Raw genomic sequence first — 16,874 nt, 5'->3', positions numbered from 1 at the left:
GGGAGACTAGGCTGGAGTTCCTGGCTCTTGGTTGTGACCTGACCTATACTTGGGCAGTGAACAAGTAGACAAAAGATCTCTTTCTGTCTCTCCTGAAAACCTTTCTCTATGACCTTCTAACTTTCAAATAAATCTTTTTGAAAAACTGAAACTTTAGATACTAATCAGTTTCAGATAATAAAGTGATTGCAGTAGCTCCTAATTTTGTAGCAGATCCACTATTCCATTGAGAAAATATACATCCTTGCAGCTCTTTATCATTAAACCATTTTTTATAAAGATTTTTTTATTGCAAAGTCAGATATACAAAGAGGAGGAGAGACAGAGAGAAAGATCTTCTGTCCATAGATTCACTCCCAAAGCAGTTGCAATGGCCAGAGCTGCACTGATCCATAGCCAGGAGCCTGGAGCCTCTTCCAGGTCTCCCACACGGGTGCAGGATCCCCAGGCTTTGGGCCATCCTCGACTGCTTTCTCAGGTCACAAGCAGGGAGCTGGATGGGAAGCAGGACTGCTGGGATTAGAACCGGTGCTGACATGGGATGCGAGGACTTTAGCCACTAGGCCACAGTGCCAGACCCTAAACCATTTTTAACATCAGGTTTTCTTAGTTAATAATCTTGGGGCTCGCATTGTATCACAGTGGGTAAAACCAGCACCTCTAGTCCCTTGTTAATTGGTCTGGGAAAGTAGCAGAACATGGCACAGGTACTTGGGCCTCCACATCCATGTTGGAGACCAGGAAGAAGCACCTGGCTTTGATCTGGCCCAGCCCTGACTGTTGCAACCACCTGGGAAGTAAACTAGCAGAAGGAAGATCTCACTCTCTTCACTTGCTTGCTCTCTCTGTAACTGCCTTTCAATTAAAATAAATAAATCTTTAAAAATTGAAAGGCAGGGTTAGAGTGAATGGGAAGGAAAGGAGAGGACGAGAGGGAGAGGGAGAGATAGGGAAGGAGAGGGGAGAAAGAAGGAGAGAGTGAGGGGGAGAGAGAGATTGAGAGAGACAGATCTTCATTTGCTGGTTTACTCCCCAAATTCCCATAAGCAGCCTGGTTGGTCTAGACTGAAACCAGAAGCTGGGTCTCCCACATGTGTCACAGGGGCCCGAGTCCTTGGGTCATCCTCCCAGGTACATTAGCAGGGAGCTGGATTGGAGGCAGAACAGCAGGGGCACAAACCAAAAGTCCCAATGATGGTCCCTAGTGATTACTCGTCTGACACTGAAAAATTCTTTTATATCTATTCCCAGAGTTCAGCATTCTGCCTCACTCTATGTTATGTCACAATGGCACCCTGTGCTCCAAGGTGAAATACAGTCACAGCTCCTCTCTGTGCATTCTCTGTCATCAAAGATTTGTCATCACAAGCTGATATCCAGTTCTCAGGCACAGGCATGGTTCTATCCTGCATCGGGGCACTCTGCCAGAGAACTCACTGGCTCTTCACCCCTAGGTTGCCATGTCTATACCTCAAACGCTACAGACCTTCATGGATCTCGTTTATATTCATACTACCCAGCGCAGTTGATGGTGGCAGTTCAAAATCTCAGACAGTGGATACATAGGGAGAAACAGCTGCTAAGCTACTGCTGACCCTGCAGGACCCCTTCACAAGCCATGAGAAACTCACCTGCTTAGGTTCATCTACAAAAGCAGAAAGTCCTGGCTTCACAGATTCAAAAATTTCCCCTTCCAGGATTGGCAGTTGTCCTATTTTTCCATTGGAACAAAACAAAAGAGAGATGGATAATTACCAAAAGCTAGCCTGTTTCTGCCGGCTGCTGGGGTCCATCAACTGTCATATGTTTTATGCTGCTCTGGCCTCAGGCTATTCCAAACCAATTCACTTGTGAGGAATATCTTGCAGGAGAACTAGATAAGTGGAAAGGACAAAACTATCCCAAAGTTCGTCTTCAAGGTCACCTCAGGTTCTTCTCCAAGGATGGCAGTGAACATCTCACAAACCTTTCTCTCGAGAACACTCCCAATATGAGGATACCTCAAGAGGTTCATGGAAAAGCAGAACTAAAATTCTGAGTTTATTTTGTCACATAATATTTTTGAAATTCATGCAGGTTTTTTTTGTTGCTGTTAATTATGTGCAATGAACTGAGAAAATACATCCTTGTGGTTTTCTATTATTAAATTCTTAAAAAATGTTATTTGATAGGCAAAGAAAGCAGGTAGATTTTCCTTTGCACTTACACAGCCTTTGCTGTACCACTCCCTAAAGGCCCACAGCAGCCAGTCCCTGTCCACGCTGAGGCCAGGAACTCAACCAGGGTCTCCCACATGGGTGGCAGGATCCAAACACATGATCCATTATCTGCTACCTCCCACCAGGGCACATGTTAGCAGGGAGCCAGACTGGCTGCAGAGTAGCCAGGACTCAAACCAGGCATTTCAATATGGGTTGCAAGCATTCCAAGTAACAAGTTTACTTTAACATCAAATACCTGGTAACAGGTCGGTGCTGTGGCACAGTGAGTAAAGCCACTGCCTGTGGTGCCTGCATTCCATATGGATGCCAGTTAGTCCTAGCTGCTCCACTTCTTTTTTATAATTTTTTTTAATATTTTTTATTGGAAAGGCATATTTACAGAAAAAAATGAGACACAGAGTACAGAAAGAAAGATTTTCCATCCACTGATTCACTCCCCAAGATTCTGCAACAGTTGGAGCTGAGCCAAACTGAAGCCAGGAGCTTCTTCAGGGTCTCCGATGTGGGTGCAGGGTCCCAAAACCTTGGGCCATTGTTTACTGCATTCCCAGGCTACAAGCAGGGAGCTAAATGGGAAGTGGAGCCGCTAGGACATGAACAGATGCCCATATGGGATCCTGGCACAAGCAAGGCGAAGAGTTTAGCCACTAGGCTATAGCGCCAGGCCTGGTTGCTCCGCTTCTAATCTAATTCCCTGCTAAAGTACCTGGAAAAGCAGAGAAGGTAACCCAAGCGCTAGGGTCTTTGCACTTACACGGGAGACTCAGAGGAACCTCCTGACTTCAGACCAGCACTGCTCTGGTTGTTGCCACTGTTCAGGGAGTCAACCAGCAGATGGAAGATTTTCATTCTCTATGAAATTCTGCATCACAAATAAATAAATCTTTTTAGAAAAAATACTACACAGAGATTTTGAATAACAGTAACATGTTATGACAAACTACACATGAATTTCTAATCATAAAAAGCTATGCTATGGATTTCAAAATATTCTTGACACAAAATAAACTAATGATTTTAATTGTTTCCTACACAACTTTTGAAATATGCTTACGTTTTCAACACTCTGGACCCCAGGCAACATTAGGAAGGATGAACCACAGCTATACTTCGTGGACACATGGGTTTCAGACTAGAGGCAGGTCCAGACTCTTAATTTCCAATGTAATTAAATTACAGGTTCAATTTCAGTCCAAAGCACTCTCTGAAGAAAGGCTTCCACCAGCCTAAGATCTGCAGCCCACATCACACACTCCAATATGTTCGTTCTGGGGGAAGGAACGCTGAAGTTTGGTGTCACAAAACCTGGCGGGTCCCAGTGGCATTTACCTGGATTTTTCTGCACAAAGGTGTAAACGTGAATTCGTGTTCCAGTACTCCCTGCATCAAACATAATTCCGTAATAAGTGCTGGCACTGACGTTGATGGGGCACATGGAAGACAAGAAGACCCCCTGGAACCATGTTGACTGTTCCCTGTGGCAGACACTGCTGCTGCAGGCCCAGGCTGCCCCCAGGATCACCAAGACTGGGCTCCAGTGAGCGCGCATCCTTGAGTCACAGTGGCCCTGAGGCTGTCGCACAGCAGTGCTGCTGCTCACACACCTGCAGTGGCTGACGGGACAAACACACACACAGGTCAGTACACCTGGTGATGGTGGTTACACCTCTGAAAGAAACAATCACCGCAGAAATCCCTCCCCATGCTTAACTACCTCTTCTCCATTTCTAATAACCAGTACGACAAGCTAAGCCAGGCTGCAGGCACTTAGCACTGTTGCTGAAGGGTATCTAGTTTCAAAAGGAAACTGAGATTTAAAATATATTTTCCCACACTTTGCTTCTAATTACTGTTACCCTACGAGATGGTTCTCACACTCAATGGCTTTCCCTGCCACTCTACTCTGGTTGTTCAATCTGATTTTATTCTATTTTGACACATTTGCCTTTAAGTTATAAACTAACATTCTAAGATAAGAAGCTTTAACTTCCATTCTAGATTTTTACTGCAGGTTATGCAGGCTGGATACTGCTGAACACCTGGAGTGTGCTAATGCGGAGCCCAGAGAAGGAAGCACAGGGGCCCAGGCCAGCAGCCCGGGGGTCAGCCCAGCATCTCCCTGTGTTCAGGTAGCTGCGTGACCTGGGAAAGTCAGATAGCTGCTCCCAAACTCCCTGTCCTCACACATCCGGCAAGAAAGAGCTTTTGCCCTGCTTATCGTTCCTCCAAGGTGATTAGGAAGATAAAATCAGATTCTTCATTTACATACACACACACCCCCCAAAAGTTTCAGTCACAATGCATTGTTCAATTATTACATAACATCTTTCAGGCACTGTCCTAGGTCTGAAGTTGTAGACAATAGGAGAGAATGGTTTGTTATCATTACTGAGAAATATTTGGGGTGGGGGAATAATTTTTTTAACGTGGAAGAGACTTTGAAAAATTGCTTTGTAATGAGGTTATTATGTGTTTGAATACCCTTGCAGCCTGTGATAAAATATTTAGTCTGGGGTGTGCATTATGGCATAGTGTGTTATTACCACATTCCAACCCAGGGTCCCTACTTCGAGTCTCTGTTATTCTGTGCTGCCAAGCCAGTCCCCTGCTTCTGCTTCATGGACACTATTTGAAAAGTAGTTAGAGAGGCAGAGAGCACTTCCATCTGCTGCTTTACTCCTAAATGTTGTGATGGCAAGAGCTGGACGGGTCCAAAGCCAAGAGTTTTTGATTGTCCCACATGGGTGCAGGGGCCCAAGGGCTTGGGTCATCTTCTACTGCTTTCCCAGGCATTTTAGCAGGGAACGGGATCACAAGCAGAGCAGCTGGGACATGAATAGGCACCCAAATGGGATGCTGATGTCATAGGATACCTTGACCTGCTTCACCAAAACATTGACTTCTCTTTTTTTTTTTTAAGATTTATTTTTTATTGGAAAATCAGATATACAGAAAGGAGGGAAGACAGAAAAATCCTCCATCCACTGATTCACTCCCCAACAGTCCGCAACGGCTGGAGCTAAGCCAATCTGAAGCCAGGAGCCAAGAACCTCTTCTGGGTCTCCTATGTGGGTGCAGGGTCCCAAGGCTTTAGGCCGTCCTCTACTGTTTTTCCAAGCCACAAGCAGGGAGCTGGATGGGAGCAGCTGGAATATGAACTGTGCCCAGATGGGATGCTGATGCAGGCAAGGTGAGGATTTAGCCGCTAGGCTATTGCACTGGGCTGTCTCCTTCTTTTAAGTAAGTAAATATTTAAAAAAATATATTTGGCAATGTTAAATAGACTAAATCCATTCTACCTGGCAACTTGAATGTAACTTCTTGTCTTTTTTTTTCCCTTGGAGGGATGCTAAATAAAAACATCATGATTTGTAACTGATGGGCAGTCAATCTCAGGCTATGTCCTGAATGATTTTATATGCAAAGAATTAAACTCTTCAAGGTCAGGTTCCTCCCGGTCAGCAGCACCCTGGGCATCTACTCACTAGCAGCTAGTAAACTCCCTCCCCCACCCCAGTTGTGATTACACCAAAAATGTCTCTAGATTATTGCCAACTGTCCCCTGGCTCAGTTGTATTTCCTCTACTCCAGGGGCTGTAGTTTACTTGGTATTAATGAATAATTTCTTTTTTTTATTTTATTATTATCTTTTTTAATGAATAATTTCTTATCTATACTCTACCAGTTACGGTTCCTTAACTGTCCCTTATATTTCTTGTGTAAGTCATTGTTACTTGTTAAGCGACAACCTACGGGCCCCAATTACCTTATTTCTCAGTATCTTTATGTCCAACAGAATACCTGATACAGTTGGTGTACAGAACTGACGATTCCAAATCACTCCCAACCCTGATGACCACTGAGGCATTTATCGAAAAGCCTCCTCCCTCCCTATATGTGATATACTATATTAAATGAAGCATTCTAAAGATTAGTGCACTTGGAATTTAAAACTACCTGAAGCAACCAGACAAAGGCAGAGGTAAGGTCATCTGTTGGAGCCCAATTCAGAGGTGAAGTTCTATCCTGTAGTTAAGCAGAAGGACAGGCTAGGAGAAGGAATCCCACACAAAGCATGCTTCAACCCAGGAAGTCAACCACTGCCTGGCCAGATGCGTACTCACATCTTAAATCACTCCTCTGGCTGATGCTTCTGTTGCCGCAGACGGGCTGGTGGTGCAGGTCAGACCTAAACAACTGAAAACAGACACACTCTTCAGATCTGCTGAGCATGAATGGATCCTGCTGTGCCCACACTTGTCCCTCCTTGTCCCTCGGGAAGGAGACCAGAGAAGCTCTAGGCTCCTCCCATCCCCCCACCCCCAATCTGTGACTGTGTGGCTTCTTCAGGAATCACATGGATTTTCTGTTTTATTGTGGCTTCTGCAAAACCTTTCCAGCTTCTAGTTCCATTACTCAAACATTTGTTTTTCTTCCAAAACAGATTTCAGAGGAGGAAAAAATATGCATCCAAGGTATCCGTTTTCAGAGTGAAAACTGCAGAGTCATTCCAGGTGTTCATTGTGAAATTACACAATAGATTTTAGAGAAAGCAAAGAATGAACACACAAAACGCCTCTTCTGCTCTTGTTACTTACCTTCTAACATGATTTCAACTTCATTTTCCCTTAGGATTAACTATTTTTAAAGCTTTAGAAACACCTATAATTCAGAGTTTAAGGAATGGCACTACAGTTTGCATCAGATGTTCACCACTTCATGAAAATTTTGGCTTAAGGATTACCTTCTTGGGGGACCTGCCTTAACCTCAGGATGTACACTCGCAACCCACAAAGCCACTGGCCCATGTTCTACCTCCCTTCCTTTTACTTTTCTCCATAGCACCTTTGCACACACTGCACAAGTTAGTACTGTTGTTTATTTTCATGTTCCCTGCCTTTTGGCCCCAATCCTCCCCACGCGCTATGCACGACCTGTGTTGTCCCGTCTGCTTCATGGTGCTGGAACAGCACTAGTATGCGGTAGGTATTAAATCAATGCTCTGCAGGGATGAACAGTGTGATCTAGCAACTCGCACACCAGAGCTCACCAATTTCACAAGAGTACAGTAGCTGGCTTCTTTCTTAAAGATTAGTTATCCACCCATTAGAAGACCACTGTTGTATTCCAATGGCAGGGGTGTTCTCCAGACCTGCCAGCTGCAAAAAGCTACCCCGAGTCAAGTTCTATACGCTATTCAAAAATAATAATACAGACAATCATGTTGACTTTCTATTGGCTGGCAAGTATACAGCAGTATATTTAAATCCATTTCTTACACTCCGTCTTGTAAATATCTCTCTCTCACCGATTCACCTAGAACAAAACCCCCTCTTTAATTCCTTGGAGTCTCTGGAGTCAGCCAGTGATTGTGACAACATCCACCTCACACTAAGGTTGCTTCTGTGTGCCTCTTTACACTGGCAGCAAACCCTAAGGCTTCCCACCCAGCCTTCCCAGAATTTCCTTCTGGCTCCCTTGTTTCCAAGTCTCTCAGAGCCTGACTGACCACACAGTCCCAGGGCACCCAGACCCCATCTGGGCACTCACCTGCCTGTGTCTGCCTCTTCCCTGTGACTCCTGCTTTTCACTGCTGACTGCCTTTTTGCCCTTTGCTCCTCGCTTCACGAGCCACACTCACCTTTGTGCCAGTTTGCAACTACCTGTGTGGCACTGTGTTAACTCACTTCCCTTCTTTCCCCTTTACTCCTCCCTCATGCACTTTGATTCTCTGCGTACATGACTGCCTAGTTCATCCACTTTTATGACAGTCAAGTGCCAACCAGCAGAATTACTGCATGTAAGGCACAAGTTGTTCAGGGACTAAACTTCATATTGTTTTCTTGTGTGTGCAGAAATAGCAGGAGAGTTAAGAGCATTTAATTTCCATGCAATAGCTTCCATCTCAAGATGAAACTTAGAGAACTGGGTATCTAATTAACAAACATTCAATCACTGTGCTAGTTCTAGATATAAAAAGAATAATCAGCTATAGGCTCAGCTCTTAGGAAGGCTTCAATTGATTACAAAAAAAAAAAAAAAAGACAAATAAACCAAGAACTCAAATGTACCATGAGAAGTTCTTAGGAAAAAATGTCCATGAAGTACTGTAAGGAGTAAATATAAAGGAAGGAACCTCAGCTTTGCAAGGGAAGGGAGTGGGAGGCTTCCTGAGGGATGAGGGAATCCCAGAGGCAGATGCTGGGTCCAAGGTAGAATCACCCTGGGGAAGGGACCTCAGCAGACTGCTGAGAACTTCAAGCATAACACCTCAGGAGGAGGGAAACCTCAGTGTAAGAAACGCAGATGTGGGCCCGGCGCGGTGGCGCAAGTGGTTAAGTCCTCGCCTTGCACGCCCGGGATCCCATATGGGCGCCGGTTCTAATCCCGGCAGCCCCGCTTCCCTTCCAGCTCCCTGCCTGTGGCCTGGGAAAGCAGTCGAGGACGGCCCAAAGCTTTGGGACCCTGCACCCGCGTGGGAGACCCGGAAGAGGCTCCTGGCTTCGGATCGGCATAGTATCGGCCCGTTGCGGCTCACTTGGGGAGTGAATCATCGGATGGAAGATCTTCCTCTCTGTCTCTCCTCTCTGTATATCCGCCTTTCCAATAAAAAATAATAAAAATAAATCTTTAAAAAAAAAAAAAAAAAAAAAAAAAAAGAAACGCAGATGTGTGCCAGAACAAAGGGGGCAGGTGTGAGAAAGATGGTCCTGCAGACACCAGACCAGATCTCAAATGCAATGGACTCTGTTTTCTTTGTAAGATTCTATGATAACACTGGTTATTAATTGTGCTTTCTATTCCCTCCCTAAGCAAATATCAATATTGATTGACTTGGAACAAATGACACAGTGTTTTCCAACAACGAAAAATAATGGAATGGGCTAGGTAGCCAGAAAGATCCACCAAAAGGTTAGAAACAGTGAAATGTAAAAAGCTCCCACTGCCAATCTATCTGCACTCCACGGCCAAGTAAGCTTCATAAAGTTAAAAATTAATCATCAGGCAAGTTTAAAATGTTGCTAGGATGAAATTTTTAAACTATAAATTGAATTATGGGAATAGACATAGCCAAGCCACCAGTGTAAACACTAGCCAACTCAAGCAAAACTCAGGAGAGTCCAATGGGGTGAACTGGAATGAATTTTAACCCCATTTGGGAATATAACATAGGACATGCAGATCCAATACAGAGGGTCAGAGCCCAGGAATGGTTTGCTTTTAGAAGACTGTCTGAGATGGAGGTGGACGATGTCTTTTAAATTTTCAAAGTAATAAGTCTAGAACTTGTTAGTACTCTTCAGCGATTGTACCCGAAAAGGACTTGGTACAACTGGGCTAACAGAACTCACAGATGCAAGCTCTGAGTCAAGGGCTACACTCGTTCCTATGTTTCACAATGGCCTATGTATTATATCTCTAGCTCCCTCTTCTCTTTCCAAAAATCCATTGATGGTGTATTATCCTCAGAATCCTTCTTATTAACATACTACTTACACTACATTCATTTAGTTATTCCAGAGGCAAAATAAAGTAAAAATTATAGCTTGCAAAGATGAATCATCTTAGATCTACCTTTTATAAGAGAGGAAAAAATACCTATCCGTAAACTCCCTCCCAAAGTGACAATGTGACAAGCAGCCCAGTTACTCTGCTCTGAGATGTCAAGGCTGGGAAACACCTCCAAGTGGGATGATCAGGGTGACTGTGATGGAGACAAGCAGATTAGCAGAGGAGAGCTTTTCAGGTCTAAGAAACTGTATGAATCAGACACAGATGCTGAAAAGTGATGGGTTAGCTAACCACCGAAGGAAAAAAAAGGTAGGAAGGCAGCTTACGGTGGACCAGCAGAGTACACCAAATACCTAATGAAGGAATTCAGATTCGGCTCTGGGGGAGACAGCAAGTACCCAGAGAGACAGGCTTTGGTACTAGAGTGCCTGGGCTTGAGTCCCGGCACTGCTGCTGAGTCTAGCTTCCTATTAATGTGCACCCTACCAGGCAGCAGGTGGTGCTCACGCATTGAGAGAGCCAGATTATGCTGGCAGGGCTCCTGCCGTGTGGCCTGGTCCAGGACCAGCAGTGGCAGGCACAGGAGATAAAACCAGTAGATGGAAGATTTCTGTGTCTCTTTCAAAAAACAAAAACTTCAACATCACAAGTTTTTTTTCAAACTAAAGAGGAAGTCACTTAAGAGTCTGAGCAGGACAGTATCACCAATCTGGATTTGCAGTGCCACGCAAGGAAGACTGCAGTGCAGCGCACTGTCACCACTACTCACCTAATGATCACAGATGTGCAATAAATGCCTGGTGCCAGAGTAAAAGTTCTGTAACAGAACTTCAAGATACCCAGGGTCTGGCACAGGTGACAGACATATACACCCACAACCACACCTGGGGTAGGCACTGTGGCACATGGTGGGATGAAGCAAACATCCCACACTGGAGTCCCTAGCTGCAGATTTAGCTACTCTGCTTCTGATCTAGTTTCCTACTGATGTGCATTTTGGGGACAGCAGATGATGAATCACATCCTGAGTCCCTACCACCCATGTGGGAGGTCCTGGATGGAGAACTGGGCTCCTGGCTTCTAGCCTGCTGCCGCCATATGGAGAGTGAACCAGTGTGCCAGAGTCCAGCTCCAGCTGAGTTCGGGACTCACGAAGGGTGCGTGGAGTAGGCATAGAGAAAAATGGACCACTACAATTTCAGGATCATAGTGGGCAATGCAAGAAAGCTGTCCCCTTTATTTATACAGAAGCAGTCACACACTTGCTCTTAACCTCTGGGTGACCTGGGAAAGGTTATGTGAAAACGGCTCTAAGTAAAGACAAATATGGGGATAAGGTGGGGCAGAAAACGTGCCGAGACGAGGCTAGAAAACAGAGACCTGCACCAGCATGTGGGAGTCTTAGTGATCTGAACACCTTCAAGAGTTTTTGATCTCAGCTCCTCACACTGACTCAGCATGCTTCCAGAGTTCTACTTTTGTGGCTAGTATCCTGCCCTGGGGCCCCTTCCTCTCTCACGAGATCTACTCGCTCCTTCTTGCCCTCACAAGGCTGCTCACTCCAGTCTTCCTTCCCGGGAGCTGCCACACACACTGGTGACACTCCTGCTCAAAGTCATCAATGGCTTCTCAGCGCCTACCAAGCCCAAACTCCATGGCTGAGTATTGGGTATGCATTATTATTCAACCCAATCTACCTTTCCAACTTTATTCTGTACTGGTTTTTTTTTTTAAGATTTGTTTTATTTTTATTGTAAAGTAAGATATACAGAGAGGAGGAGAGACAGGAAGATCTTTTGTCTGTTGATTCATTCCCAAGTGGCCACAACAGCCAGATCTGAGCCAATCCAAAGTCAGGAGCCCGGAGCTTCTTCCAGGTCTCTCAGTTGGGTACAGGGTCCCAAGACTTTGTGCCAACCTTAACTGCTTTCCAAGGCCACAAACAGGGAGCTGGATGGGAAGTGGAGCTTCCGGGATTAGAAACGGCACATTAAAGGCGAGGAATTTAGCTGCTAGGCTACCCGGCTGGGCCCTGTACTGTTTTTAAAAAGTTTTATAGACCGGAGAGGTAAAGACACTCACATAGAGATAGAGAGATAGAGAGAAGGGGAGAGAGAGAGAGAGAGAGAGGTAGGTACAGAGAGCTCCTTCCCACTACCCATTCAAGATCACTCCCCAAATACCCACAATGGCTCAAATTCAGGACCAGGAACTCTACCCAGGTGGCAGAAACCTGACCACTTACTGTTTCCTCCCACGGTCTGTGTAAGCAGGAAGCTGGGGTCAGGAGACTGAGGTAGGTATCGAACCCAGAGCCCTCAGTGGGGCGTGAGATTTCCCCCGTACTGACTGGCCCTTCTTAACAGCCGGGATGCCTTCTTTGTGTTTAGATCAGCAGCAAGATACAGGATGGGTAACAAAATGTACTGAGCCCACAACTCCTTAACCCCCATAGAGTGTTTACTGATCAATTTTAAAACTCTGGATCTGGGCCAGAACTTAACACTAAAAACGTCTTGTCCATTTTTCAACCGTGGCCTGGCCACAGTATCTGTTGGACAGTGGCTCCAAATGGCCAGCGGAAGGCACGGAATTGGGTAATTTCTGTCGTCACAAGGGTAAGTGGTCTGAAGTTCCATATGTGGAACTTTTTTGGAATCTTCACTCCTGCCCTTCCCTATGCTCCCCGTGTTTCACGACTCAGGTTCTCCTGGCCAAGGCTAAGCCCTCCCCATCTCCCAAGGATCTCCTGGACTTTTCACTTAACTATACCTTTTCTGAACTGCCAGAACCTTTAGGACTCACGCCGACTGCCTCTCTTCCTCCCCCACCTCCTCTGCCAGCTTCCCTACACATCTTTCTCTGAGCCTTCGGCCTATCCGCCTCTGTACGTTACCCCTCCAGTCCCTCCACCATGTTCTGAGCTCACCTCCTCTTTGGTCATCTCTTCTCCGCTCCCAATCCTTCTGTCATGTTTCCAGACTCCCTCTTCACTTCCCCAGTCACTGCTGGATTCCAATGTCACCTTTGCTTCACCTTTATTTCCCTACCATGTTCCCAAACTCTTCTCCTCCCGCCCATCCCTTATTCTATCTAGTCCCATCCCTTGCCCCACCTTATTCCACCCAACCCCATCCTTCTCTTTGTTCCTCCTTTTTCCCACAGTGCAGAAGATCCTTGTGGTTGGTGGTCATCATCTAACAGTCATGGGGAAGAGAACAATCTGTACTATTTGGCAGACACTAAGGGAATCAAATTGAAAAATGAAGCAAAGTACACAACCAGTAAGTGCCCAGGCGCATACGAGGCACATTTACAGCTGCAGCCAAGCACAGCTGCTAATCTTCCGTCAGACACCTACCTTATCCACAAGGACCATAATGACCTTGTTTGCATCAGAATTCAGTCCAGGCAATCCATGTTTCTAAGTTGGCCAGGAAAACTGGGCAGAAAAAATAAAATTGCAAAACCAAGTCAATAAAATGCTACAGGGTTTACTCCAAGTTCTCCAAGCATTGACATTCTCAACAAAGCACACTGACTCCGCAAAACAGAATCTCCCAAATTTCGAAAAATAACCTGCCATCAGGAAGGAAATAATCTACCAGACACATCGCTAAAGAGCAACTTCCTGCTCCACTACCTGTCGCTTTTCAACAACAGACGACTGAATAAACAACATCCAAGTTCTGTGGTGCAGAACATGGAGATTCAAAAAGCTTCAGATTCTAGAACCCCTCTACCAGAACATCCATTCTCTGTATTTCTCAGTCGCATTCATGTCACAGAAGTTCCATCCATAAAAATCTATACACACTATCTTGTCACAGGCAACTTATCATGTTTTTAAAACTAATCAGCAGGTCTATCTTCAAATGATGAAAATCTGGGCTTTGAGTTTCATATCAGAAAGTCACCAATTTTTAGAATTCACTTTTAATATACAGCCTGAGCCAGGAGATAGCCTACTTTTTCTTTTTTATTTTTGCAAGTTATCGTTAATGCACCTACCCAGAAATTGAAATACACATTAACCTTAACTTTACAAACTCCATATTCAAAGCAACCCCTTCCCTGGACAGCTGTGGGTGTCACCACCCACAAGGACCATAGGAAAAGTAGGAAAAGAGGTGGGCGGGAGGGGATTCAGCAGAAACACAGCATGAACCACGGTCCTGCCTGCAGACAAGATGGACAACCTTGAAGGGCCTTTCGGAATTCGGAAACAGAAGTGTGTGTGTGTGTGTGTGTGTGTGTGTGTGTGTGTGTGTGTTTGAGCGCGCACAAAGGACAGGGGAACGAGAGGTCAGGAAGGGGTGTCCCCCAAAGAAACCTCTCCAAGGACGGTTGATAGTATCTGAAATTGAACTGCACGCAGAGCAGCCCAAGGCTCTTAACTGTCAACTGGGTGGTAGAAAACCTCATCTTCCTAATGATTCGTACTGCATGAAGGTAAAATCACCAACATTTCGTCCTCCAGAAAGAAAGAGAGAAAAGAGAGAGAAACGCTTTAAGTATTCTCTGTTTTAAAGGTGTCTTCTGCAAGAGCTTTGCAACTTCACGCAACTTGCATGAAAACCGAGCTGCGGAAGCCGCAGCTATCAGCAAATGGGAACCTGGGGGGGTCAGTCGCACACCGGCGGCTCCGGGCCCGAGCCCCACACCCCGTACCCCTCGGCAGCACCTTCCTTTCCCTTAGCGCTGGAGTCTGGGGCGCCCGACCGAGAGGCCCTTCTGAGAGCCTCGCCCTCAAACCAATGCCCTGGGACAAGTCCTCAACTGCCTCTCCAAACATGCTCGGCCCTGGACGTCCGCTGGACGCGTTCTCCCTCTCACAAGCACCCAGAGCTACGAGGCAGGAACCGGAGTGCCGGTCGAGCTGGGGAAGAAGCCGCGAGGTCAGGCAGCCCTGCAGCCACGCCGGTTGCGGCGTTCTTTAGAAGGAAGGTCCTCGGGGGAAACGGGGAGAAAGCTGCAAACCCGGCAGCGACGGCTCCGCTGAGCGCGTCGGGGGCTGGCGCGCACGGGCACCGACCCAAGCCTCCTGAGGTGAGGGCGCCCCGACTGCCCAAGAGTCGCGGGGCCTGCAGGACCGCGGTGCCACGGCTCAAGGCCGGTCCACTCCAGCCTCCCCCTCCCGTCCGCCCTGCCTGGGCCCTGGACAGGCACGGCTGCCCGCCGCGGCTGCTCGCTCACTCACCAGGAGCGCGCGCGCCGGCCAGGCGCGGCAGCCCAGCGCCCTCGGCGCGATCTCCGCCCCGCCCTCCACGGCCCGGCCCCCCGGCACCGGAGCGTGGCGGCCACGTCACGGCGCGTGCGCGGTGCGCGCGCTCCCAACGGCCGCGCGGGGTTGGGGGTGGGGAGTGCCAGGGTGGAGAACGTTACCGCCTCGGCGTGCTGGTCTCCGTAGAGACGGAGCGGGCCCCTGGCCGCGGCGGCCTGAGGTAGAAAGGCAGCGCAGACCCTAGGAGGAGAAGCCACGATGTCGTCGAAGGCGAAGGACAGGAAAAAAGCCAAAGCCAAAAGCAAGAAGGGGAAGTAAGCAGCGGCGTCTTGGGTTTGCCTCTGCCTGGACCTCCAGGCCCTCCGGGGTTTGAGGACGGGGTGCTTACCTTCCGCTGGCCGACGAGGACCGGCTCTTTCTCGCTGCGATGTGGCTCAGATGACACTCTTGCCAGATAGTTCAAATAGTTCTGTGCAGCTTTTGGGCAGCCCACGGAACCGGAAGGATTGGACTAGATTATTCCCCAGACCTTCTGTGCCCTGAAAGCAGGTCGTGACCTAGCCCTGGCCAGTCTGCGGGCTGGCGTTGCTGCTGGACGGCCTGACGGCCTTTTGGGTGATTCTCGGGGTAGTTCCTAGACGCTTTGGGGTGTTACCTAATGTCCAAAAGCACCATAAATAGAACCACGATGGAATTCCCCAAACTTGGGGATGTTAATAAAGCCCCTTGAGTACTTCTCACTCAGTCCCAAAAGTTTGGGAACCACAGAAAAATACCACAGGAGGGGGGAAAAAAAAGAGTGCCTTAAATTCCGTTACTCGAAGATAATCATTACTGTCATTTGGAACATCTGCTTTTCCTGGTAAAATGATAATCCAGCAGATATATTGTTTTGTAGCTGACCCACCCCATCTCATGTGTTAATGTGTTCTTTTTTGAAAAAAAAGTTAAATTTTTATTTAAAAGACAGACTGAGATACAGGAAGGAAAAAAAGAGAATGTGGAACTAGTGATCTCACCCACCTTCTGTAGCCCTTGACCTTAATCCCCCTGATTAACTATGTAAAAATCATCAAAAATTAAAATAATTTAAAATTTTTAAAAAAAGATCTGCTGGTCCACTCCAATCAGCAATAGCCCGATAGCCCAAGCCAGAAGTCAGGGACTCTGTCTGGTCTCCCACGTGGGTGATGGAGACCTGAGTATGGGGAGCTATCATCTGCTGGTTCCTGGGCTATACCTTAACAAGAACCTGAATGGTGAGCAGAGAAACCAGGACCCCAGACCACACACTTCTGATCCAGGGATACAGTGTAAAAATCACTCAACTGCTGCACCAAACACCCTTCCCAGTGTCAGTATTCTACAGTTTGAATTTTTAAAATGTTATTGCACAGTTAGTATAGCTGTTTTCGTTGTTGTTGTTCTTACTTGTATTGGAAAGGCAGATTTACAGAGAGGAGGAGACAGAGAAACATCTTCCATCATCTGCTTCACTCCCCCAAATAGCCATAATGACTGGAGCTGAGTAGATCCAAAGCCAGGAGCCAGGAGCTGCTTCCAAGTCTCCCATGCGGGTGCAGAGTCCCAAGACTTTGGGCCATTTTCCCTTGCTTTCCCAGGCCACAAGCAGGGAGCTAGATGGGAAGTGGAATAACCAGGATATGAAACTGCACCCATGTGAAATGCCAGCACTTGAAGGTGGAGAATTAGCCTGTGAGGCACCGTGCCAGCTGCACTCTATCTCTTTTTGAAAGGGCCAAGGGCTTGTAACATTCCTGGAACTCACTCGCCTGTTTCTGCGTTTGGCCAGGACCTTGGCAGCATGGGTGAACAAAGAGCAACATATCTTTTGCTTGGATTTTCCAAGGCTCCTTGCTTGATAAGAACTGAGTTGACTCTGCTGTGTGATTGCT

General features: G+C 46.9%; 2 protein-coding genes across 2 annotated transcripts in view; one reads left to right on the top strand and one right to left on the bottom strand.

The window, feature by feature from the left end:
• Positions 1-14,980, bottom strand: part of ENTPD5 (ectonucleoside triphosphate diphosphohydrolase 5 (inactive)) — a 28,723-nt gene extending 13,743 nt beyond the window's left edge. Inside the window, exons 1-5 of the mRNA XM_040975305.1 lie at positions 14,935-14,980; positions 13,096-13,176; positions 6,347-6,419; positions 3,552-3,826; positions 1,632-1,711 (exon numbers count right to left, since the gene is read on the bottom strand). Of these exons, the coding sequence (XP_040831239.1) occupies positions 1,632-1,711; positions 3,552-3,826; positions 6,347-6,348 (357 nt within the window). The 5' untranslated portion in view covers positions 6,349-6,419; positions 13,096-13,176; positions 14,935-14,980. The remainder of the gene's footprint in view (positions 1-1,631; positions 1,712-3,551; positions 3,827-6,346; positions 6,420-13,095; positions 13,177-14,934) is intronic.
• A 106-nt stretch (positions 14,981-15,086) lies between these two features.
• BBOF1 (basal body orientation factor 1) overlaps positions 15,087-16,874 on the top strand; it is a 31,233-nt gene continuing 29,445 nt past the window's right edge. The window contains exon 1 of the mRNA XM_040975296.1: positions 15,087-15,272. Coding sequence (XP_040831230.1) covers positions 15,217-15,272 — 56 coding nt within the window. The 5' untranslated portion in view covers positions 15,087-15,216. The remainder of the gene's footprint in view (positions 15,273-16,874) is intronic.

Source organism: Ochotona curzoniae, unplaced genomic scaffold (assembly GCF_017591425.1).
Source record: "Ochotona curzoniae isolate NIBS_2020 unplaced genomic scaffold, NIBS_Ocur_1.0 contig_2688, whole genome shotgun sequence".
Classification (NCBI taxonomy): domain Eukaryota; kingdom Metazoa; phylum Chordata; class Mammalia; order Lagomorpha; family Ochotonidae; genus Ochotona; species Ochotona curzoniae.
Note: the sequence above shows the minus strand (reverse complement) of the source record. Positions and strands in the feature narration are given on the sequence as shown.